The sequence below is a fragment of the Charadrius vociferus genome, unplaced genomic scaffold (assembly GCF_000708025.1).
Source record: "Charadrius vociferus isolate BGI_N301 unplaced genomic scaffold, ASM70802v2 scaffold325, whole genome shotgun sequence".
In the NCBI taxonomy this organism is placed as follows: Eukaryota; Metazoa; Chordata; class Aves; order Charadriiformes; family Charadriidae; genus Charadrius; species Charadrius vociferus.
In genome coordinates, this window is record NW_009648526.1 from 796,633 (window position 1) to 821,378 (window position 24,746).

Here is a 24,746-nt window from a genome sequence, read left to right on the forward strand (position 1 = left end):
CACAGTAAAAACGGCAGCGCAAGACATTACTAGAGCAGTTTGTAACAAAGTCATTTTCCTCACATATTTCCTTTAACCATAAAAAGTCTATTTAGTAGTAATGAAGGTGGATGATTCCTTTGCAACACAGCACAGTAATGAAATACCAACATTTGGGGTTGCAAGTTCAGCCATTTGCAGAGCCATATTTACAAGCACCATTAGCTGCACTTTTTTTTCCCAGCACGTACTCGTCGATTGATGCTTTTGAACAGTATTTATTGTATCCAACACTCCTGTCCCAGTGCACACGTCAGATTTTGCGTGTTTGTTTCACTTGTGGCAAACAAATTTAAGTTCTTTTTTTAAAGCCAGAAAAAAAGAGAGATTATTCAACATTCAAGATGTCCAAAGGAAAGGGATATCCTGTGTCTGTGACTTTCTTTTTGTGTGTTGCAAGTATCAATATTCAGATTCTGGTATTAGACAAGCCAGCTGAACATCTGCTGTTTTATTTATAAATCTGAGTAGCCTTAAGGAAAGAGAATGTTTTCAAGTATTTCTCATACTTGCATATACTGTATATTCATTGTTTACTTTTGTACTTGTAGCTTGGTATGTAATAACATTGCTAAAATACCGGCAATGTTCAGGTCACCTTAAGTACATGATGTATTATCATATTTGTGGATTAAAAATGTGTGATTACTGCCCTTTTTGCTTCCTTTTGATTTATGTATTCTGCCATCCAATGTAAACCAAAATTAAGTAATAAGAGGAGGGAATTCACCTAACTAAGTTTTGTCACCTTCAACTTCTGCAACCTTAACGCTCTTTGACAACCAGATTTTGTGGAGGTAGGTGGTAGGGTAGATGGACAGTGTAAGGGTTTAAAAGGAAACTGGAAATCCATATTTCTGCTGCATCACACACACGCAACACAAACATGCATCAGCAGCAAAGGAAATTTCTGGTTTTCCACAAAATTCTCACACACTTGAGCGAACAAACGATGCTGGCTCAGCATGTTTAGTGGTGGGGTCCAGTCACCAGGCTCGGAAACTCCCCCACAAGCCATGCGGAGGAAACGGCACAAGCTTCTCGCCCTCAGGCACAGAGAAGGCAGACAGGCAGCCTGTCTCAGGGCCAGAGCAGATGTAACACCCCGAGATCTAGCTCCTAGCAAGCACGTTCTTGCAAGTCTTCCATGATGTATTCAGCTCAGTTTAGTTAAATGTGATTTGAGTTAGACAGGAGACAAATCCCTGACATATTTCAAATCCCTGCCCTCAACGTGGAGATGCTGGAACCTACCAGGATGTTTAACCAACAGCAAGCGTATATTCTCCTGTCCTTGTTCCCAGAAAAGGCAAACTGTTTTGGCTGAAAGAGCTCAGGATTTGCAAGCAACGCACATGGCAATTATACCAGAAGCAATTAAGGATTGGCACAAAGAGCAAACTACCAACTACCTTAAAATAAAAGTTTAAAGCAATCTTCGTAAGTGGTGTTTCGAGCCACACTGCTGGTAAAACATTGCTGTCAAGTTAATTTTATGAATCATATCATGGCAGGACACAATATTCTTTGCTTCATCACTGCCAACTTTATCACATAAAGTTAAAGAGAAAAATGTTAATGTTGAAGAAAGTCAAGGGAGTGACTACTCCCTTGGCATCCTAATGAAATTGCACATGTACCACAAAACAATACATCGCACTGAACATGTAATCTTATCTGCGTTGGAGACACACTCTCACAGAAAGGCATATAAATAGCTGACCCTGACGAGAACCAAGAGGTAAAGCACAATTAACTCTTATCACAGGAACAGAAATGGAAAGCAAGTCCTAACTGGGTGACTTAAGCAGGTCTGCTTCCATTTTTACATACCTCAATGCCAGAAAAAGACAATGAACAGTCTTATCCACACAGAAAAGCTTTTTATGCTGAAAAACCACTGGTGGGACTCTATAGGAGATAACTACCTTTCCAATATTTAGAAACCATCAGGCAACGTCATTTATGAGCCACTGCAAGTAGAGGAAAACCTCAAGGTAGTGCCATCCGTTACACAAATATATTCTCGTGGGTCCCTACTGGATGAGAAGGGGTTGGCAATGCCTAGCAGGGAGTAACGTAACACCACGCGAGATTTGAGCTGTGTTTACGAAAACATACTGCATCATACTGCCATGTTCCACTTCCACCAATCTTCCTCCCGAAGTATTTGTTTCATTAAAAATATCTGAAAGTACTTGGGGTAAGGGGGGAGAACCTGACAACAGCTGAAATATGGATCCAATACAATCATTTATCTGTTGAGTCCAAAATGTCCAGAACTCCAAGTTGCCCATGGCACAGAGCAGCAAAACAGTGGCATCTCATGGTACATTGGGTTTTGGTCCAAAACGCTATTAACCTGCCAGTTCAGAAAGGTCTGACTGGTGTCTGGTTGCCTCTTGAAAGTAAACTTCTTTGTGCTAACTGCATGATGTGCTCTCTTCCTTCTAGCCTACTTCTATGCACCTTATTTCCCTTTCCCTGAAAACAGGTTGGTTAATCCTTCAAGACCTAATAAGTCACAAAGAAAAGCAAATGGGAACACCACAGAAGATGAAGATACTTGCTGAAGGATTGTCAATACAGAACTAGATGAAAGAATATTCCTTTGGATAATTACTTATGCAGCTATATTTCATTTTAGAGACAACTGGATGATGGATCAAGATCTGAGGGATTCCCAGCACTGAATTGCTGAGGTTCTCAAGGGCCTAAGCTCCCCACATCAGCCAGAACTGCATGGTAGAACGCCGTCTTGGTACACACCGACAGCCACACCATACAAAACAGCCTCACCATTTACATCAGGGCTGCAACCACCTTCAATTCAGCAATTAAGTCAAACTTCCCAAATTTCCAACCCCTTCTCAATACTATAGCAAATGGTGTGTTATGTTAGCATTAGACTCCAAAAAAACCCAAAACCCCACCAAAAAACCAACAAACACTATTGCTGTCAACTATGAATAACAAGAGACCCCAAAGTCTCCTGTGATGCCTAAAAACAAATCCCACAGTCTGGCAGTATTCCAAAAAGAGTATCGAATAATGTGAGCTGGCACGCAGAATGCCATTCAAAAGATCTAAAGGGTACTCTTTCACTCTTTTTATGCCTCCAGCCGAGACACAGGACATTTAAATCACCAATGGATTCAAGACTTCTGCAATGTTACATTCTTCATCACTGTTCAGGTGCGAAGAGAAACAATTAAAAGAGAACCTAGTTCTTAATATGCAGAAATCCTGCTACATGTAGTAGCAAAGAATATTTAACAAGTATCAAGCTAATTTTTGTTTAAATAAAACTGAATTTTATTAAGCTACAAGGAAGGCAAAGATGGTGATAGATCAAAAATATTTGCTGGCCAATCTAAAAAATAAAGACTGACACAGGTACAATTCCCTGCAAACCCCTTTTGGTAATATTACCGTAAAGCTCTTCGAATCTGCATATTGACAGCTTAACACTATTCATATGGATAAAAAGGTTACAAAGAACATTACATGAACAATAGAAGGCATTGTCTTTTGATGTTCTTTTTAGACACTACGACACTGAACATCTCATTGCTGAAATGGTTCAAATGCATAGGCCAAACCCAGATACTCCCATTATAGCTCATATGATTACAAAAGTCCAATTGCATAACAGAAATCTGATTTACCAGCAGGGAAATAGTTTGCTGGAAATTATTCCACTATAAATCAGTTTCATTTATATAAACTGTCTTGAAGTGCCAATAAACATTAAAGTATGCAGAACATTAAGTATATTTACACGTTCAGTGCACTTTAAATTCCTCAGTAAGAGGGTACTGAAACAGCAATAAAAAAGGAGCTTTGCTTATATGATTGTACTTGTGAGAAACACAAGTGGCTTGACGTAAAAAAACAAAAAAGAAAAAAGCTATCAGCACATTAACATTCTTATGATGATTTCATGAACATTTACCAAAACATTAGCAAAGTAACAATACTTTATTTTCCTTTATAACCAGTGCTTATCAGGTGAGAATCAGTAACACTGAAATAACAAAGAATTTCCTTGTTAATATTAAACACACAAAAGAGGGAATTCCACTCTAGCATCCATTTATACCATGTCTGAATTTGTGTGTACAATCTTTGATGTTTTTAAATAAAAACCATAACCAGTTATAAATAGTAAACAGTATTAAAGTTTTCATTTAGCATCTAAATAAATTAAGATCACTGGAGTTTCAAAACTGTGAGGTTATTTCAGGGAGAAGAGGAGACAATCTAGACAGACACATTCATCATGCCTGCTGCTCTGATTTAGACCTCTTATGCCTTACTGCAGTTCCTGGCCGTGCACACTCAATACAGCCACATCTGCGCAAATCAAAGGCTTGAAGAGTCATACTGAGGCGATAAATAATGAGAAGCAAAAATAAATTAAAGTTTCTTCCATGTGAATTTTCATGGACAGAGAGATTGGCCAGAGTAAAAGTATAGGATTGACCGGAGAGCAATGAAGATGTCCACTAGCCAACTAACAAGTAGCCAACACGTCCACAGCCAACTACCCCCACCTCAGTCATCTCAGACTTAATCCACATGAACCATATCTCTGGACACACACCGATATTCAGGGACTGTCACACACCCCGAAGGAAAGGGAACGTGACTGAAACACGAGGCAGGAAGAAGTGGAGACAGGAACTAACCTGAGGGGCCTCAGATCATCCCCCAGGAGGTGCTTCAATACAATTTGACACGCCTGCCTCCTAGCAAAAACCTATTTAGATGTTACCGCTTAAATGGTAAACATCAAAGATCGTGGGAAGTGTGTTGCTCACTAAAATCTTTCAACTATTTTCAAAACATGCATTTGTTGCTATATAAGTTACTTTATACAACCACCAGTACTGGTCTTGTTGCCAGCAGTGCTTAAAAATAGCTTTAGAAAAAAATATCAAAATAAAATTAGATGATCCTGATAACTGATCAAGTCTGACCTCATAATGCAGATACATTTTCTTTAAAATCATATTTAAGTATTTGCTATGAGCAATAGTTGTTGGCATCTATAAAAGCTGCGTAACAAAAATAAATACTTTCAGTCATTTACAACAAAATTAAGAAATATAATTTCACTTAAACAGGTAACAATACTTTAATGGATTACTTGTTCGTCACTGTACAGTCCTGAGCACGTTTTTGCAGGCGTAACGTAGGTCATCATTCTTCCCCCACAAGTCCACATGACACATGCAAGCTGGAAGAAAACTTGTAATGCTTCCGAGAAGCAGTATCTTAATTTAGCTTTGGTAATTATCTGTGCAACGGTATAAATCTTTGATTTGCTTTTCTCACACCAAATAGATTAAGGCAGGCACTATTGTTATTAGGATTCCTCCATCACCTTTTGACAGTGATAAAGCAAACCGTCTGGAAGAGCAGAACAAGGCGATCGGAACCACAAAGCCAGCATCCCCGAGTGAGTACGACCGTGCAGCAGACAGGGCACAGATGGAAGTAGCTGGCATGCCAGTATTCCCTCATTACCTTAAAACAGAAGCCACAGAAAACAAATGAAGCAACAATTAACAAGAGCTACAGTACAGTTCACAAAAAATGTACCTTTCTCTCAAACTTTCTGCTCTTCTCTCCTACTCTTACGCCTACTCCCCTAACACAGCACCAAAAATCACGCCTCCTGCATGCAATCCCAGCTTCGTATTTTATTATTCCCACCTTCTTATCCTGTCCAAAACTCTTCACAGCACAAGTTTGCTCCCTTGCAAAATCTACTGTTTGTTGTACACTTGTACCTTTACATCAGTCTTCATAGACCCTTGAGTAAGGCAAATAAAGTCCATAGGACAACGCTCCCGCGTCTATTATGCTCTTAAACGTTCCCTGCCTTAGACTGTAAGATACCTGCTTCCGTGCACTTATTCTCCTCAGACAAACTACAGGTTGTAAGCAACCTTACAGTATACTTTCACTCACCTATAATGTCAACTATATGGAGTTTCAGCTTCTGTTGCAGTGTATTCAGAGCTGCTGAAAGGGAATCTTGAGAAGATGACATTTTTATATTCTGTTTCACATCATTGGAAAGGGACAACCACAGCTTCCCAAAGTCTTCTGTAGTCATTTCCATGGGCCTAGAAATAAGTTCACCGCATATCTTAGCAAAATAAGATACATTATTGAGAATATATTTGGTCTCCCCAAAAATCACACCTGGAAACAAATGGACAATAGAGCAAGCAATAAGTTTAAACAAAGCCCTCCTCTTCCCAGATTAATACTTAAAAACAGTTTCTATTCCTTGCTTTAGATTTCTAAATTTTAAAAAAATACATTATTCTATTTAAATGGAAGACCAAAGTGAATGGCCTTGAGACATTTGCCCATTGAAAGAGACAAAACACGTTCAACAAGAGGTAGACTTTATTATGGCAAACAAGGTGGATTTCATTGTATAACAGGAAAGTCTATTGGAAAAAGAACACTCGCTTTTTTTTACTCATAAAATAAATGCAGTGTTCAAAAATGAATAGAATGAACTTTCTTCTTTCCCTGCAAAAGTTGTCAGCCTTTCCATATCATGTATGGGTCTGTATTCATATCACTTATTTCAGTTTGACATGTTTATATTATGCCATATTTTAAAACAGCATGCCCTTCTCTTCACTGCTCTGTTAGCCTCCTCAAAAACGCATTCTGTTCTTCAAGACTATTCTAACCTGCAGCTAGTGTCAATATTCTTACTGGATTTGTACTTCTTCCTAGAACTTTGCTCCTTTTTTGTTAGTGTGTAAATAACCATTTACTATCTTAAAGTCATCTCAATTAGATTAAAATTAGCTGCTCAAGATGAAGCCTTATATTTTTATAATCAATACCGAAATCATCCTGTCCTTGTCTAATACTTATTTGAGTAGATGTTTTTTTAAAAACTGCAGCTTATTTTATTTACCTGATGAAGTCCAACAATGATAAAGTTACTGAAAATTCAAGGTGAGTGTCCATCTCCGACTGGTAATTAACGAAGCCAGAAAGAATTCCCTGTGTACAGATTTTGTCCATCCACACACATTTCTGGCAACGTTCCACACTTTGAGCTTCAATTACGGGAAACTGGTAGGTGGGACTCTCCAAAATCTATATAATTGTTTAAAAGGAATATAGAATATAAGTCTTGCTGTCAAGTTGCGCAAGTGGCTAAGATACAGCTATAAAATTGTGTCAGTGCCTTTGATTTCAATTGATTTTTCTTGGACTTTTTGGCAAGTGAATAGAGCTACCATTTCTCAGCTCTTGTTGAAGATAAATCAATCATTAACATCTACAAAAGTTTATAAGAATTAAAACACTGGGGAAATTGATCTCTTTCTGCCAATTGGCTTTTCCCACCCAGAACGACTGCTCAGAGAGAAAGAGAATTTATGGCCAAGAATCTGAATTCTGTAGTTCAGTCCAAAAATAAACGAGTATACAAGAGCAAGCAACACTGCAATATACCCCAAGCTATATATTAAAAGCAAAGAGTTGAGAGATCATCCCCAATAACAAGGATAATTTCAAGATTGCTCAGCAGTCCGCGGCCTCTCCAAACAAACTAGTAACACAGATTCTATCTGTAGTAGCGGTCTGTGTAGAAACTTAAATGAATTACAAGGAAAAACTAGACAGGAAATGCTCACTTTCTATCAATGCCATGACAGGTTTGATTCAAGCCAGAAATGGGAAGCAAGGAGACTTCATAACCAATTAGAAGTTCCTTGATTAAGTCAATTCTAAAAGAAACATTCACCTTAATTCTGTTTGTCCAGTTACCACTTGCTGAGTGTCTCCAAGGTTTCCTAATTCTATGCTGCTTTCAGCAGAATCCATGGATAATCATGCCAATACACAATTCCTAAATAGCTTCCCAATTATTTAAGTGATGCTTCAATCACGACTATCGCATGCTTTTTGCCAACCATAGTTAAATCCCAGATGTAGCCAAGTCAAAAAACAAAACAAACAAAAAAATCACACTGACCAACTCCTCTCCAACACCAACTGAATGCATGAGAACAAGAATGAAATATGACTGAAGTCTTTAATAAAAACATAAAAAACCCAAAACCTGAAGCAAGCTTACACAATTTTATGTGAAGGAAGAAACTGCATCATGTCGGCCTATCAGATATATACAAATAAATGCACAAACCCAGTAGTCAAACTTGGACAAAAAAAAGTTACAGTGATTTCTTTGGCATTCTGAGTATGACTGGTGAGGTTTGCATTCAGCCAAACACCACGAAACTGAATTCACAACTGAAAAATCATACATATTTGTTATACGGAGGGAAGCAGCAGGCGACAAAAATCAAGGTAAATTAAAAAAGTGAAACATTAGCTTTTATACCAAATGACACCAAGTTTAGTACTGAGATTTCTTTCATTACCCTTTTGGATGCGTGTAATAGCCATACCACAGATTGTAAGGAAATGCTTTGGGAACAAGGCATGGCTGTGACATTAAATCAAATATTGCACACTTAAAAGCAAGCAAAAAGCAAGACATTCCCAGTGAATTTGAAATATAATGGCAACAAAGTTTCTTACCTGAAAATGTTCTGCTTCTTCAAACACTAAGTTCACAGTATTAAGTGCAGAAGTGGTTTTATTTGAAACAAAAACAGTGAGCAACAGAGAGTCATCTGTCCAGACCTTACATAAATACAGAGCTAAGGCATCACTCTGACAAAGTTCCGCTACTTCAGAGTGAGTGAGCTCTTCCAGCTCTTCTGGTAAGGAAGGGACCACCGGTGTTTTACTGGCACTTTCACACTGAGCACTTGGAGAAGGCTGAAAAATTTCAATATTACTATCAGCAAACAAAGACGATTGTGACAGTCTACTATCTGAAAGTCTGTCATCCAGCCCAGATTTTTTTAGGGACTGAGGTGTTTCAAATGCTGAATTATCTTCTACAATATCTGAAGAACACAGGGAAGCCTTCCTTAACCTTGTGTGTATATCTCCCTCGCAGTCTTCCATGACAATAGGTACTGTATCAAGTAAGGGACCAAAATCTGAAGCAGCACTACTTTGGAAGTCTGACGGCTCCTCACTATTTTGAGTTTCATTGATCTTCGATCTCCTTTTGAACTTCTGAGTACTTGTGTCCACTTTCCCCATCTGAAAAGGGGAAATAAAAAAAAAATAAATGGGGAAATTTCTAGCAACCAGCTGTGTTACTGTTAACAGCATGAAACAGTGAGCAAGGACAAATAACGACCCAGGAATCAATTCAGATGACAAAAACAAATAGATTCCAAACATTTTAATGGACCCCATAATAGGCTTTTCTTTTATTTCTTACAGGGTATACGATTAGCCTATAATGCAAGAATGAGTTGAGGTTCTCTAAAACATAAACTAAAAGCTGAAATATTAAAAAGCAAGCACAGCTGAACATTTTCTGGTTAAACCAGCGATAAATGCCAAGATTTGCGTTGGCAATATGATAATACCAGTCTTAAAAAGATTACCTAATAGTGAATTCTTTAGTGCACTGCATATTACCATACATAAATAAAAAAAACAGTCTTGACATAGGACGTTAAACTCTAGGCTCGCTGCCAAATGCAAGCCAACAGTCCTGCAAAGTTGGGTCAAGGAACAGTTATTAGGGAAAACAGACTAAAACTTGAAGCGCAACATGTAAATAGAGGGAAGTTCTAGTTACTGAATCAGGTCTGCTCCAGAGATTGCTTAACCAAGTAATATCCAACCTGCTTCAGGTTCCTAAATGATCAGATAGCAGCAGTAATTTTCAATAGTTTTTCAATTACTTGGGGTTTTTTGCCTTGTTTTACCACAACACTAATTTGACCCCCATTTACATATAAATATCTGTAATTGTAATAAGGCAATATATAAACTTTAAACTGGTAAGTCTCAAAGAAAACCACTTACCAGACTGACACCAGCATTTGATCCTAGCCCGATAAACAAAGTTGATGCCAACTGCTGCTTCTCTTTGTCTTCCTCGGAGAGGCTGGCAACTTGATCCGACCGCGATGCAGGAGGATCACCCACCTGTCCTGCTAATAAGCTGCCACAGGAAACAGTTTGTGGCTCTTTTTCTTTTCCTACTTTTTTTTTTTTCTTTAATAACCTTCTTTTCCCCATAGCTTGCGTACTCCCTCAAGTTTCAGAGTATTTGTCCTAAAAAGGCAAACAAAACAAAGCAGGATCAACCGTATGAACACACCACGTTCACAGAAGCATGCCAACACTCTAAACATCCTTCACAACTTCGGTACTTTGATACACAGAGCAAGTAGTGGAATATAAATGAACACTTTTGCATCTGCATGAAGTTCTGTTAGCAACGTCATTCATTAGTTTTAAACACTGTGCAAATGCAAACTTGGACTGAGCTATATAGTCCTAAGCACAGACCTGTGGCCAATCAGCATTAGACACCTGCAGTCAGTAGTAAACTGTTTTCCAACTCCATCCCGAGTTTCAGATTACATTCATAATGTATTTGATTAATTTTTTCAAAGGGAATACAAGCAACATCTCCCCAGGAGAAAGATTCTGGGAATCTCTAAGAATATTGAAATAGTTCTCTTGCTGATTCCTTCAAAAATAATTTAAGTTAGAGACTGAAAATAAGAAGAGACTTAAAAAGTATTTTTATTTCTTATGAAAAGTTCATGTTCTCAGACACCGTGAACTCTAGCAGAAGTTAATTCAACAGACACAGGCTAAATGCGGCAAGTCCTACACATAAAAGTCTCACTCATATTTTCTTACACAAACTGGTTAAAGAATCTGAAAAAGCTTCCAAGGTTTCCTGCACACCAATTTATGTAGAAATTAAGTTATTAATTTGTATGAAACTACAGATATGGAAGTTATTTGAAGTGTTCTAAAACCTAAGGAGTATCTTACAATGCAAATCTTAGCCTCACTTTTATGTCAAAATGTTTCCTTAAAAAAGGCACATTATTGTAAGCCCAAAAAAAAGTAAGCTTAGACTGTAAAAAAAAGAAAGCAGCCAGAGGAAGAAAAAAAAACAAACCCTAACACTTGATCACATAATCACCAGTTAACCCTTTCCCAATTTTACTCCATTAACTATCACTTAATTTGTACTTTGTGAAGAAAGTGAAAGAACAGTCTTACTACATTTGAAGTAACTAGAAAAAAATCTAAGATGATACTATCCTGAATTTCTTCTTATGTCATAGAGGTTTCCAAGTTCAGCTATATTCTTCTCAGTTCCATGTAATGATGAAGCAAAGACATGTGATACTGACAAGAAGAGAAGTTTAAATGTACATGATTTCAAACACAAATTAACTCACTCTTTATGTCCTGTCTCAGCACTATTACCAGATGTATCAGAACCAAAAGATAAACCAGTGGGAGACTGTCTGCCAGTGATGCCAGATGTGGACATGCTTGAACCAAATGACAATCCATAAGGTTCAAAATTCAGAGCTGCAAGACAAAAAGAATCTTAAAATTAAAATGAGGCATAAAAAGGTAAGAAAAATCTATTTTCTGAAAATAGATATGCTGTACTGCTGCATTTCTCAGGCTTCCCATTCAGGATCCTATCCTCATTAAAAATGGATGTTTCTGTTCTCAAATTAAGTTTTTTTAGACACACAGAGGATTCATCTAAAACATGCTCATTTGGTATTTGGTTTTAAATACTGAAATTAAACAGAAATAGTGACTTACAGTGTACCACTAAAAAGATCTGCCAATGCTTAGTATTTGTAAAGAGAAGTACTGTATTGGGTCTCCACCAGTGAGCTTTTCCATTTGTTCATCAGCCGAAGTAACATTTTGAGTCCACAGCATTACGTCCCTATCTCACTGCCTGCTTTGCAAACATACTTGACTCCTTGGGTGATAAATCATTTTCACTAAGACTGTAAATCAGGATTCAGAACCAGCTGCCTTAGCTATGCTTTACGAATCAAAACCTAGTTTGACTAGCTTCTAAAAATTGTTTTGGACTGTAACATAAACAGTCATTGTTATGTACGAAGCAGAGCACAGACTCTCCTTTGCAGCCCTGCAACTATCAAGGGGTACAGTCCCTTTCCCTCACCTCCACCCCAGCCTTACGCTTTCTTCTTCCCAGCAAAGTGAAGCAGCAGGGCAAAGCTTTTGGGCATCTGGGATGAGAGAAGTCTCCTGATAAAGGAGGAGGCAGTGCTAAGGAAGCGTCCTGTCCCATAAAGAAGCAAGAAAGCATGGAGGTCCAAGGGCCTTTCGATAAACAGCATCTACATAAAGATATTCAAACCCTACCAACCCATAAATTATCTAGATCTATGTAATTTATCTATAAAGAAAGAATTTCAATAAACTCAGTGGACTCCCCTTCTAGAATATTTTTTAATATTCTCCCTCATCTATATGTTAACTCCTAGAATATTTATGAACCAGTGGAAGATGCTAATCAGTACTTGTGATTACTCAGAAAAAACAGCAATTCATAACCCGGTTCCTACAACAGCTTCCTTGCAAAATTGTAAGAAGGCTGCAAACACCAGTGCACTAAATGGATGTTCTCAGCAGCAAAGACAACTAATTTCTTCTCAACACCTCAGTGTCACACACTGTCATGAGCTCAACCTGACATACAGTAGATTGTATCTCTCATTGGGCTTTATATGCATGAAAAAACAGTATAGAATAACCAGTTTCAACATATTTGACCTTGTTCAACATTTCTCCACCAAAAATTTGAATTTTCTAGCAGACTTAAAGTGGAGGCTGTATATGTAACACTCTCAATTTATAATTATCTCAGAAAAGTGTTAAATTCTGCCAAGCTACACATGCAAGCAAATAGCAATATTATTTATTGTATTCATTAACCTGCACAGTTTTAAAAATAATAATTTAATTCTAGATAATGCAATGTAGAAGACTCATTTTTCTAATTCCTCAACAGTAAAGTTAAGCTGGGGAATGTTGTAGAAAAGCTTTCCAACCTCAAAGTGAAACATTCAGAAGTGTCTAAAAGAAATCCTTATGTGACTGGCTATAATAAACGAGTATTTCTGTGGCAAAAAAGTAAAAATAAAAAAAAATAATGCACTATAGGTAAAGTTTTGGGGTATTTTTAAACAAATAAAAGCTCATACTGCTGTCTTCACTGTACCTACAATAGGTAAGAAATCTAAGATTTGTGTCATAAAATAAGTTCACAATGCTTATAACTGCAAACTATAATTCCACAGTCAAGACTAAGTGCTCAGAATAGTAAAGTGAGGAATCCTTTGCTTTCACTTTAATAATCCCCATAAGTTTCCAACCCCACAGACCAAGCAGAGTTTATAGTAAAACATTCTCATCTGCAGTACAGCAACCCACGATAAATGAAGTTACATATACCAGCTAGACTGATGTGGAACTAAAATCTAACTTGAACTTAGCTAAGTCTAGTATTAAGATAACATCACTTTAAGAAATAATATTAACTGTACACTGAGATTCTTTCTTAATACTCATCAGGTAATTTACCAGCTATTTAATAAATGCAGCAAACTAACAGTCACCTTTTTCCTGAGAAAGTTTCTCCTCTTGTCTCTGGTGGTGAGGTTTATACGGTGCTGCACCACGACCAAGTCCCTCAGCCACAAACCCATCCAGAAAAGACAAAGAAGCATCTACCTACAGAGAATTAAGAAAAGTGAGAAAGCAACTGAAATATTTTCTCTACATGAGCCTGAAGTTAACAGAAGAATATTGCGTCTTATCAGCAAATTGGGATCTTCTGCCTCACATCTCCCATATCTACCAATAAAGCTGCTGTATTAACAGAAATTGGTAAGCAAATATGTTGAAACAGACTTTGAGCTAGAGATTTGTAACTTAAATTAACTCCTCGGCTATTGATTTTTTTCCCTTAAAAAAAAAAAAGAGAAAAATAAAACAGAGCGGAGTGGTCAATCCTACCGTAGTATGAAAACACTGAATTCAAACACCCCCCCCCCTCAAAAACCTCAGCAATATCAATACTGTTTTCCATCATTTATTATGGACACTTCAGTGCGAAGATCAGTAGTTTCTGAAGAGGAAATAAACCCTTTGAACTATAAAGCAGTACCATATCACTAAAACAGGCCTAACTTGTCTTTAAAAAAAGGCAACAAAAAAAATACATCAGTGTATGAAATCATAATTTTGTTAAAAGCTACCCCAGCTTACTAACTAAACACTATGGCTCTTTGTCTTTCAGTATAGAACACTACAATTCCTCACATGTTTCTGAAAACTCACTTTAAGCAGATTGAAGAGTGGCACCAGTTTGAACCATCAGATATCATTCATTCCGAAAACACTTTTTACCAAAATATTCAACTGCCCAAACTACAAAAAGGTTCATGAAGAACACAGGTTGCAGCTGTCTTACCACCATGTCATTGCAACTAGCATCAAATGGAAGCAAGTTTTTCATCAGTGCTTTGTCTTCACACAGATGCTTCAATTCAAAGGCGTATTGTCTCATGCAGGTATCTAGAGAGTTGCTAAATTCTTGGATTAGTTTGTCAACTGTGCTAGAACAGGAGGTACGTGATGCTGTCTTGGTGACTGCAGCCATTAGCCACGCTTTAGTTTCAGGAGTAACAAAAGTCTTCTTCAGCAGGCTGTGGAGCTTTGTCAAAACAACTTCTGGATCAACATCTGTAACAAGGCTGGAATATTCCCCCAATACCTATTCACAAAGAACAGACAAGATATGTACTTAGTCACAAAGAGCAGTGCTTTCAGTTTCGAAATTAGAATGCAGGACTACAACACAATAAAATCCACCTCACATTCAAGAAACTATTATTTGAACATGTTCTACATTATTTCTTTACCATGTGGTGTTTTAAATGTCAAAGGCTTGAAATGATCATTGCATTTACTTCAGCAGACCCCAGCTTTTAGCTTCTTAAAAATCAAATAGCTGTGTTGAAAAGAGAGCTAAACATAGCAATTAGGCCGTTAAAAAACATGATTTGCTCACACTGCAGCCCCTTCCTTGGGAGGAAGCTGAAGCTTACCCAGGCGCCAGACAATACTAGCATAGCACTTGGCCTGCAAGACTAAAAAAGCATTTCACAGCCACATCTGGCCTAATTCTGACGAAGACAGAGAGGTGCTCAGCATGCAATGAGATCCATGTGGCTGCTAAGGCATTCCAATAGTCACCTGCCTTAAAGGGAGCAAGTCAATTTTTGCACAAACTATGACAAGCTAAGTAGTCCTCAGACATCAAAAGAGGTCACTAAAAATAGAATTCAGCATATTATCTTGACTTCAAGTAAAAACTGAATATTCATGACTACGAATATATGTTCAAAAGATTTATTGAAACCATCACCACCTTTGACAGTTTTATCATATCTGTGTATTCAATTTTGACCACATCTACCTTACCCAACTCATCACTTGAAGGAATTTCTGTGGATACAATGCATCTTCCTCTTCAAGTAAGGCTAAATAAGACTGTACTGCATATATCCGTAACTGATCATCTTCTTTTCCGTCATCAAATCCTAGATAGAAAACAATACATACTTTGCCTGCAACGTAAACACCACCTCTCACCAAATATTTCAAAGCGCATTTTCAAAGAAAAAGCCAGATGATTAAGGAACACGTCTAATTCTTCAGAACATTCGGGGAGTATCTCACCTTCAGCCAGCAGCCTCAGAAAGTTGTTTGGGATATCAGGATGTACAACGTCACCTCCAACTGAAAACACAGCATTCATTGTTTGGATGAACCACTCATTGTCAGGGGCATACGTGTCCAGATGTTAAGGAATGAAGTGCTAAGGCATAACTTTTTCTTTTTTACTGTGTTTCCCGAGGAACACATTTTCCACAAATAAGCTACCCATCTTGCTCTCTCCAGTAAGTTGTCATCCCGATGGTCAAATATCAGCTCAATCTAACTGAAGAGGAAATATTCCTGTATCTTTTATAAAGTGTTTCCTGTAAACTTCATGAAAACTGGCTGTCGGGTAGAGAAATCTTAAATTACTGCCCTGTTGAAAAAACCCACGCAGGAACTTTACAGCTAGGCAATTTGCTGGCTTGCCAACCAATACATCTTAAGATGTGCGTGAATAAACATTAGAGTGAAAAACAGGAGTCTAAGCAGACTTCACACAGTAGGAACAGCCATATTCACACAAGGATTTAGTTCGGAAAACTTGTCCTACTGTATCTTAAGTTCACACTTGTTCCATGCTGGCTTTCCAGCATAATCTTTTCACTTTGTCTACCCAGTATCACACGATCAATGACAGACTAAGCTGTTCTTTTCAGCAGTCTTCTGCTGTTGATTTACTGAAAAACAAGAAATATTTTCAAGTATTCCACAGAAAACAACTCTGCTTTTCTTATACATTTAAAATTTGATAGGCCTTTGCTAACTTTGGAAGTTAGCTTCTGGCTTCCCTCAAATAAGTCCTGAAAATGCACTTACTGAATGGAAGTTTTCAACAGCACAGAAACATTAATATTATTGTCTTATTTTTGCATACTGCATGACAACACAGCTTTTTTTCTTATGCTACTGTCTGTGCCAAGCAGTGTACAAATACGATGGTAAGGTAGCTCTCCCTTATAAAGAGCTTACAATTCAAATTATCAGACAAGAATACGTACAGAAAATCAGCCAATGGGAAGTCTAACAGCAATGTCCACCATATGCCAAATGCCTAATTGTGACTTTCATCTTTTTGGCATAGTTAAATAATGTTTTCTTTATTTCTATGAAAACGTGTTTTTCTTAAAATCCGTACACCAACACAGAGTTCCCCGACAGGAAGATCATACCCACAATTACAGAACAGCACTCAATGCAGCACTGAGGCATCTCTCTCCGTGCAGTGGTCTAAGACCTCAAAGTTTTAATTTGAAAACACAAGGTTTTCATTCTAAACTCCAAAGCCAAAGTAAAGCATTTTGAGTGACATGACCACCTCTCAGTGAAATACAGGAAACACCGTGGTCATTTTTGTATGCAATTTCTTTTGCATATTTGTTTTGCATATGAAAGAGTGGAAAGCACAGCTGTAACACTTACTTCCAGCGATCATGAAAGATGCTTTGAAAGGTACCCGTGCTACATTTGCCTGAGCTCTGACTCCAAAGCTTCAGAAAAATAAAAGGATATTTCTCAGCTAGTTCAGAAAAATAAAAGGATATTTCTCAGCTAGTTCTGCTATTTTGCCAACTAAGCTGATGATAGCATATTCTTCCTTGCTTTCTTTTAAGTAGTCAAGCATCTTCTGAACTATGACAATTACATTCTGTCCGTTTGTAATTCTATAGAGCAGCTCTAAAGTCTGAAAGAGAAAGGAAAAAATAGATATAATTGGCTCTGATGACTGAAAAGGGGAAGCAGGCAAACAGAAACACTTTACTATGATGCCAAATTGAGCAACTGTACTTGACAAGTCTTAAATAAATACACTGCTTATCTACACAGCTTGTCACATCAGTATTGTTCATAACTGCTCACTCTCAATAACTGAGACATAATATGCCTTTTACAATCCTCATTTTAGGAAACCTATCATCCATCTTAAAAATTAACTTAATTTTTGACATTTAAAAATTCACTGACCTCCCTTTTAATAATGGGATCTGAATGGTCAAGACATTCGATTATTGTCATCTGGTGCTGAAGTGCCAGATTAGGATCCTGCTGGATGACATAGGTCAGAGCCTTTAAACCTAGAATATGAGCAATTGGAAATTATATAAAAGAATTTATACTACTACGATCAAATTAAAAACATCTTAATGAAATCGGTTATCCTTACCTAAGTATTTCAAATTAATTTTAGGTGACAAAACAAATTTTCCAATGCACTTGGCAGCCTTTTCAAGCAGTTCAGATTTGGGATGAATTGTATAAATTGTTTGGACACATTCAAACAAGATGGCTGTGGGAGGGAAAAAAACCCACACGTAATTAATTTGTATTAAATACTTCTATAATGCAAAAATTTTTTGGAAGCAAACAAGCTCATTGACTATATCAAGGAACTTCAGTGCTGTCCCACCCCCACTGAATCTAACTGCAGAGTACCTACTGACATATGTAAAAACAGGATGAAATACTATCTCCTTTAGTATATACATATTTTTTATTAACCTTTGCCATTGTGCATACAACTTCGTGTCCTTAAAGATCTTCCAACTTTGAAGTCTCTTACAGTTGCTCAAAGGACTGGACTGGGAAAGATTTTAGAACGCCAATGGGCAACTATGAAATATCTGAGACAGTATTTTTTCAGTAATTCATGTGATTTCTTAGTTACTACCAACAACTAAAGTCATCCCAAGAACATCCTTTTTAAAAAAAGCCTTTATGTAGCTGTTTGAGAAAAAGATAGAAGTAAACTGAACAAGACCCAAGAAGCAATGAACCCTTTGTGGCAGCAATTCGGGCAAAGCTTCAGACCAAGCTATTCTCCCCAGGTTAACTGGCATTTAAAATCATGACGTATTTTTCAGTTGTTCTTGTAATTCAGTCTCTAACTGAACTGTCCAACAGACAACCACCTACTCTTCTCAAGCCTTACAGACCTAAATCTAAGCAAGACCAGTATATTAACAACTCAATTGCCTACAAGAAGCAAGAAACGCGCATAACCAAGGCCTTTGAGTAAGAAAGAGTAATCACTCAAAATTACATTTTTCTTTTGTCTGGGATCGTCAAGGGAAGGTTTACAAAAAGCTTACCGTATGTGAACAAAAACTACATACCTAAATTCTATGCCCTTGCATAAATCATAATAAACTGCCCACTTTGGCCCCATAAGTGCTTAAAACAAATTTAATGTTTAACTCTTAGCAATTTCAAGTGCAAATTGTCTGCATTATAAGGCAACACACCTCTCAATAACTCGTATGTTCTTGCCTAAAACAATAGAAGCAATAAACTGAATGCACTAAACATCTGACAGATGCTTCCTCATTTATTATTTACCAAAAGAGAATACTTCTCCAAAGCTCCTCTTTTTAGTGGAAGTGAAGCTTACACAATGCTTTACAAAATATATACCTATCAAGTAAGCACCAGACATCTATCTAGAGCTTTGAGCCATGGTCCCCCGCCGCTACCCCCTCCAACTGTTGCTTTACAAAAAAAACCAACTCAATTTTCTTTCCATTCCATTAGCACAGGTACTTTGGCAACATTTACGGGGCTTTACTTTAACAATGAAATAATGGGGTTATGCTTTTTTAAATAGTGAAACAGCTCTTAATGTAGGGTTCTAGAACATCAGATCTGGGTGTTTGGGGAGGTATTAAGACCTGGGGAGGGGAAAGCAAAGAAAAATTCAAATAAATTGCTCAGCTTGCTATTAGAAAAAAAACTTAACAGTGCAATTATTCCTTTTGCTTTGTTCTAGCAACAAATACAGCTTTCTCCACTGAGAAGATGATGACACTAAGATAGCCTTCTACCACGTTCTAGAAATTTTAAATTGAGATGTGTGCCAGAAACATCTTTTCACAGGCACCACTATCACTGAACTCCGGAGGTATAATTTTTTATTAACTGTGGCTAGAGAAAAAGCCCTACACAGCTGGAAAGAACTGATGCTGTCACTCTTCCACACGGCAGTGAAAAGAAGATCTAAGCATCTCTAATAAACAGAGCGGTATCACTAGGATTTTTCTTGTATCAGTTATTTCAACTTAAGCAATGTTCAATAATAGCTTTCATGAAGAAACTGACTTTCTGTATTTAAGGGCAAGGACAATGCAAACACAGGATAGAGGCTTTTGAGTCAAGATGAATTCCCAGTTAATAAAAATGTTTTCCTGCAATGATAAAAAACTGCTCTCTACCACAATATATTACTTGTTTTACAATTTACTAGTTGGACATTTAAGAAAACAGTTTCTGTTTACTAAGAATATAATTAGTTTTCAAAGGTACTGCATAAGTATTTTTGTCATAAGCACTGGTCTAGTGGAAAGTGTCCCTGTCCTTGGCAGGGGGGTTGGAACTAGATGATCTTTAAGGTCCCTTCCAACCTAAACCATTCTATAATTCTATTTTAGCACAATCAACTACTCACACTTTCCATCTTTCCAAATACTGATAATTACAAAAAATAATCTCACCCACCATATGTAATATTATGATTTATCTCTGCTCTTCTTAAAGATTCATCTAGAACATCATACATCAATTCGCTTGTCCTGTTTAACAAGAAAAAAAATATTTAAATAATTTGCAGCAGTAACAAGCATGTAGTCTTATTTTGCCAAACAGCTCAGATACTAGTATTGAAATCCGTAACACAAATTATTCATGTCCATGGATTCACTTTAACGTGAAAGAGCTCTATAACGTGTTTCTAAATGGCATCTAACAAGATATTTGCATGTTTCAAAAGAAATGTTTACCATATCACAAGAATAAAAACACTGCCCTGGCTGCTTGTATGAAAAATAAAACATCAACAGGAAAAGGATCACAGACAACTAGGTCCTCACAAAGTGACACCACTTTTTAAAATATCTTTACTCCAGATTTTTGCATAGTTGTCTGGTAACCTAGTAACAGAAGTCCCAGCAAAAATATATTTCAAGCATATTCCACAATAATCAATTGTTTAGGCAATCCAGAAGTAAACCAGAAGAAACTAATTTTGCAGTTGAAAAAGTATCTGCTCACTGTATTGGTTAATAACAAATGTATAAGAAGTTCCAACAATGAAATCATCTTATAAAAAACCAAAATAGAAAGCTGTCTATGAGGGACACGTCATGACTGTATTCTTTGTAGCTTCAAAATATTAACTACAGAGAAAGATCTGGTTACCTTGGATCATCTTTTCCTAACAGCCCCAATATTCTTAAAAGCTGAATTTGTAACCATGGCGCTGGCACACTGTGATAGTTGAAGTCAATAGGAAGCTTTCCACCCACTACCTGCTTTAGGATGGTTACAAAACTCCCCGTCAAGTCCTTGTATCCAGATGAGTTTTCCTACATAACAAAGAAATACAATTTAAATATTTTGATACAGCACTTCAAAAGTAAAAATAATCCACATCTTGAGTAAGATCAAAATACCCACGCTGACGGTTTCATTTCTTTAAATCAAACTTCTACCCTCATCCCCCCAAAACCTGCAAGATCTTTACTTTAAACCTACGCTATTTTCTCACACATTTGCAAAGGGAGTGAAAGTAACTTGAAGGCAACAGTAAAAAAAAAAAAATTTTACAAGCAAATTTCAGCAAACCCTTTGACACACTGTAGAAGTTAGATCCTCTAGCTAAGCATGCCAATGATGCTGAGCATCCAGATCACGCAAGGCATGGATCTGTCAAGTTAAATGGATACTAGCACAAACAGACATAACACAGACGTCCATGATCACATAAATTAACTTTTCTAGCAATTACAACTAAAGTTTTTTCTGCAAGACTTCTGTAAAGTACACTGTGTATTTAAAATCTGAAAAAAATATAAACAGCTCCTAAGTTCAGCTGTGCTTCTAATTCTTTGCCTACCTTAATCATTTGAAGATAAATATGTAAAGAAGCAGCCATGACTCCAGCATCCCTGTCACATAAAGCTTTCCGGAACTTATCATGAATATGCTGAACTTGGTTAGGAGCAATGAGATAGAATTTATATAAAGCTTGAACAGCTTTTCTTCGGATAATTTCCCTGAAGAGAAACGAGATTTACACAAACCAAAATGAAGCTGCTTGTGTATTTTAAGTACTTGACTTCACAAAAAAACTTGCACTTGTTATTTCTACAGGAATGTAAAATTATGTGGCCAGCAATCAGAACATCATGATTTGGAGACAAGAACACATGTTTTACACATTTGATAACAAATGACTTTGCAAATATCATCTAAGTGAGGAAATGAGAAAGCAAACTTAAAAGCGCAGTAGGGCTTGATGTCAGATCAACAATTCAAAAGAACGGCCACCAAATAAACAATGAAATTGGCCACTGCTAATCTGTTGTGGTCATATGTGCAGCTCCCAAAAACACCTGTCTAGAAGTTACTGAGTCAGATCATTCTGCAGTTCCCTTTCTATTCAACACAACACTTGTTATCCACTGTGTATGGTATATTATAAATTAAGAATCAAACAATTCAAGGGTATTAATATATGCAGACACTTTTACCAACAAAGTTTCTATAAAAAGCTTTATAAAAAAAGAGTATTGGTGAAGTACTTCAATGATCCCAATCCGTTTCTCCACTTACTCTACAAACACTTCTTCATCTACATATTTGTTAATAGGACTTCAGCAGATAAATTCAATTACATTTACCTATCAAAACTGGTTATGATACCTATCCAATACTCAGTAAAGACTGCAAATAAATGAGACAAGAATCCACGAGAAAAACTAGGAGAGGAACAATTTCTGAAGGTAACGATTAGAAAGATCAACTCAGAGAAAAAACACGAGTTTACTAAAACTACCTACTAAATTAAGTCTTTCGACCATACAGCACCACTTGAAATTCTGTAAATTAATACGTACTTAGAATGCTGGAGCTTGTCTTCTATTAGGGGGAGAACAGCTGGAATCATCTCCCGTGGAAAGATCTGGCTGACAACGGTTAACGCCATGCACACCTCTACTAGGTTAGTGCTCTGTAAGTCCTGTTACAGTCATTGAAATAAGACAGTCATTTTTTTATTTAGACTTTAAAATTCTGCACAGACATAACCCAAATCTTTCACAAGAAGGCTGGATCTAGCCCACCTACATAGCCCACCTACAGCAAGCATCCTGCTGCCAGCCATCCTGTTGTCCACTCGTGTTTGAGAAGTGTCAGCTCTCACTGAGCTAATCAGGTTCTTTTCTTCTCTTATACAGGAAGAAGAAACAAGCAGCTCCTCACACTAACGTTATAGAACTACATTCATATTTTAAACGTATGCAAGATTAATACATAGAGCTACAATCAACGTTTGTTTACAGAAACTGCTTTATAATTGCAAAACTATGCTGAGTCCCCAGTTGGATCAGTGGGACAAGTCACTTCTCACAGAATTCAACAGTATTCTCTCAGTGCCTTTGACCTAACCCAAAGAATTACAAAGAAAAAAGAGCAAGTTCAATAATACTGCCAATTACGTATTTGTACACAAGATATTATCTACTCCCTAAGAAGCAAATGCAAATTACACATAATGGTCTACAAAAAAAGAATAAAAATTCACAGTCTGTCCTAAATACAATTAAAAATAGTAGATACGGCTCACTGTAATCTTAAACCAAAAAAGGATGGATGAATTCATGAAATACAAGACTAGAATTGTTTTTCAAAACAAATAAAAACATTTAAGATTTCCAGCTCACATCATTATTTGCTCTGGCCATTTGTCCCAGATAGGTTTTAGTCCTCATTTTGGTTTAGTTCTTTGTGGACTCCCATTTTTCAGTTCTTTTTATATCCGTACTAGTTTCAAGTCAGATTTTTAAAGATTATAAAACAGTTTTCAATCACAACAACAGAATGAGCATCACTTTCAGTCTATAATTCATGTGACTTTGGCATATAATATAAAATATATATAATATAAAAGTGATTATTACACAGAAAGAGTTACGGTAAGTCACAACCGCTCTATAAAAGAGGCAGTAATACAGACAATGACACCTATAAATTATTATTAGATAACAGATTTTCAGTGTCACTCCAAAGCATATTTTCTTTTTCTATCAAAAGAATTCAAATAAGCCAACAGATACTTGCTGTCAGCTAAAAGCAAAAATTTACATTGAAATATACATGCATGGCTCCTCCTGGATTTGAGAATGTATAGAACTGGTACGTCTTATAAAGGAAATTTTATGGTATATCTCCTCTGAAAAAAATTAAAAATATGGCTTCAATATCAGAATGCCAAGATTAAATTAAAAAGCCAGGGAAAGCTATTTCAAATTTTCATTGCTAACCAAAGAAACAGCAATTTTAAGACAGCATGATAGAACTGAGTACATAGCTTAGACATTGTCTGACACAGAACAGGAACAATTGGTCCAAGTTTAGTTTACCTCCAGACCTCCAAAAACACTGTACCTTCACAACTGTGTTCACAAGTAGAAGTAGCAGTTCATGATTTTCATGCAGAAATAAAGAAACTGCCAAGTAACCTATAAAAGAAAGCAGCCTCCATTACTACTTTCAAGCAATAAGCAACTTCAAGTTGGAAAACTTAAGACTGTCTGTAACACAAGAAAAGTTAAACAATTACAAAAACCCAAGAAAAAAAACCACTGTTGGGGTTGATGACAGTTGCTCATGTTTTAAATATCAAGACTTTATTTCCAGCTAAACCAGTTATATTTAAGTTGCAGTAAAGCTCAACAAATAACAGCTAAGAATTCATAAGCTGTGAGAAATGAGACATTACATTACTGTTATAGCTAAAGAGCAGCCAAGAGCACCATGAGAAATCATTTCCGGGAAAAATATTATCTTCCCTGCACGGATAAAAGTATATTACCTCTAGACTAGACAACACAAATGCACTTCCTTATTTTTTGAAAAAAGGGAAACATGTATAAAGTTCCATTTCAAATAAAATTTATATTCAACTTGGAATACAGAAGAGTAAATTCACCATCCTATGCCAAAAACTCCCTTGTTATTTCTTAACAAGGAGGAAATAATTT

The 24,746-nt window shown here is 36.8% G+C and overlaps 1 protein-coding gene across 1 annotated transcript in view; it reads right to left on the minus strand.

Annotated features, from left to right (window-relative positions):
- Window positions 1-5,145: 5,145 nt before the first annotated feature.
- The window catches only part of AP4E1 (adaptor-related protein complex 4, epsilon 1 subunit), a 22,325-nt gene continuing 2,724 nt past the window's right edge, over window positions 5,146-24,746 (minus strand). Inside the window, 19 exon segments of the mRNA XM_009885709.1 lie at window positions 5,146-5,571; window positions 6,019-6,176; window positions 6,995-7,179; window positions 8,632-9,207; window positions 9,988-10,184; window positions 10,187-10,239; window positions 11,391-11,526; window positions 13,608-13,722; window positions 14,465-14,767; window positions 15,478-15,596; window positions 15,736-15,848; window positions 17,259-17,398; window positions 17,680-17,789; window positions 17,879-18,001; window positions 20,203-20,276; window positions 20,902-21,068; window positions 21,599-21,758; window positions 22,602-22,723; window positions 24,151-24,224. Coding sequence (XP_009884011.1) covers window positions 5,411-5,571; window positions 6,019-6,176; window positions 6,995-7,179; window positions 8,632-9,207; window positions 9,988-10,184; window positions 10,187-10,239; window positions 11,391-11,526; window positions 13,608-13,722; window positions 14,465-14,767; window positions 15,478-15,596; window positions 15,736-15,848; window positions 17,259-17,398; window positions 17,680-17,789; window positions 17,879-18,001; window positions 20,203-20,276; window positions 20,902-21,068; window positions 21,599-21,758; window positions 22,602-22,723; window positions 24,151-24,224 — 3,086 coding nt within the window. The 3' untranslated portion in view covers window positions 5,146-5,410.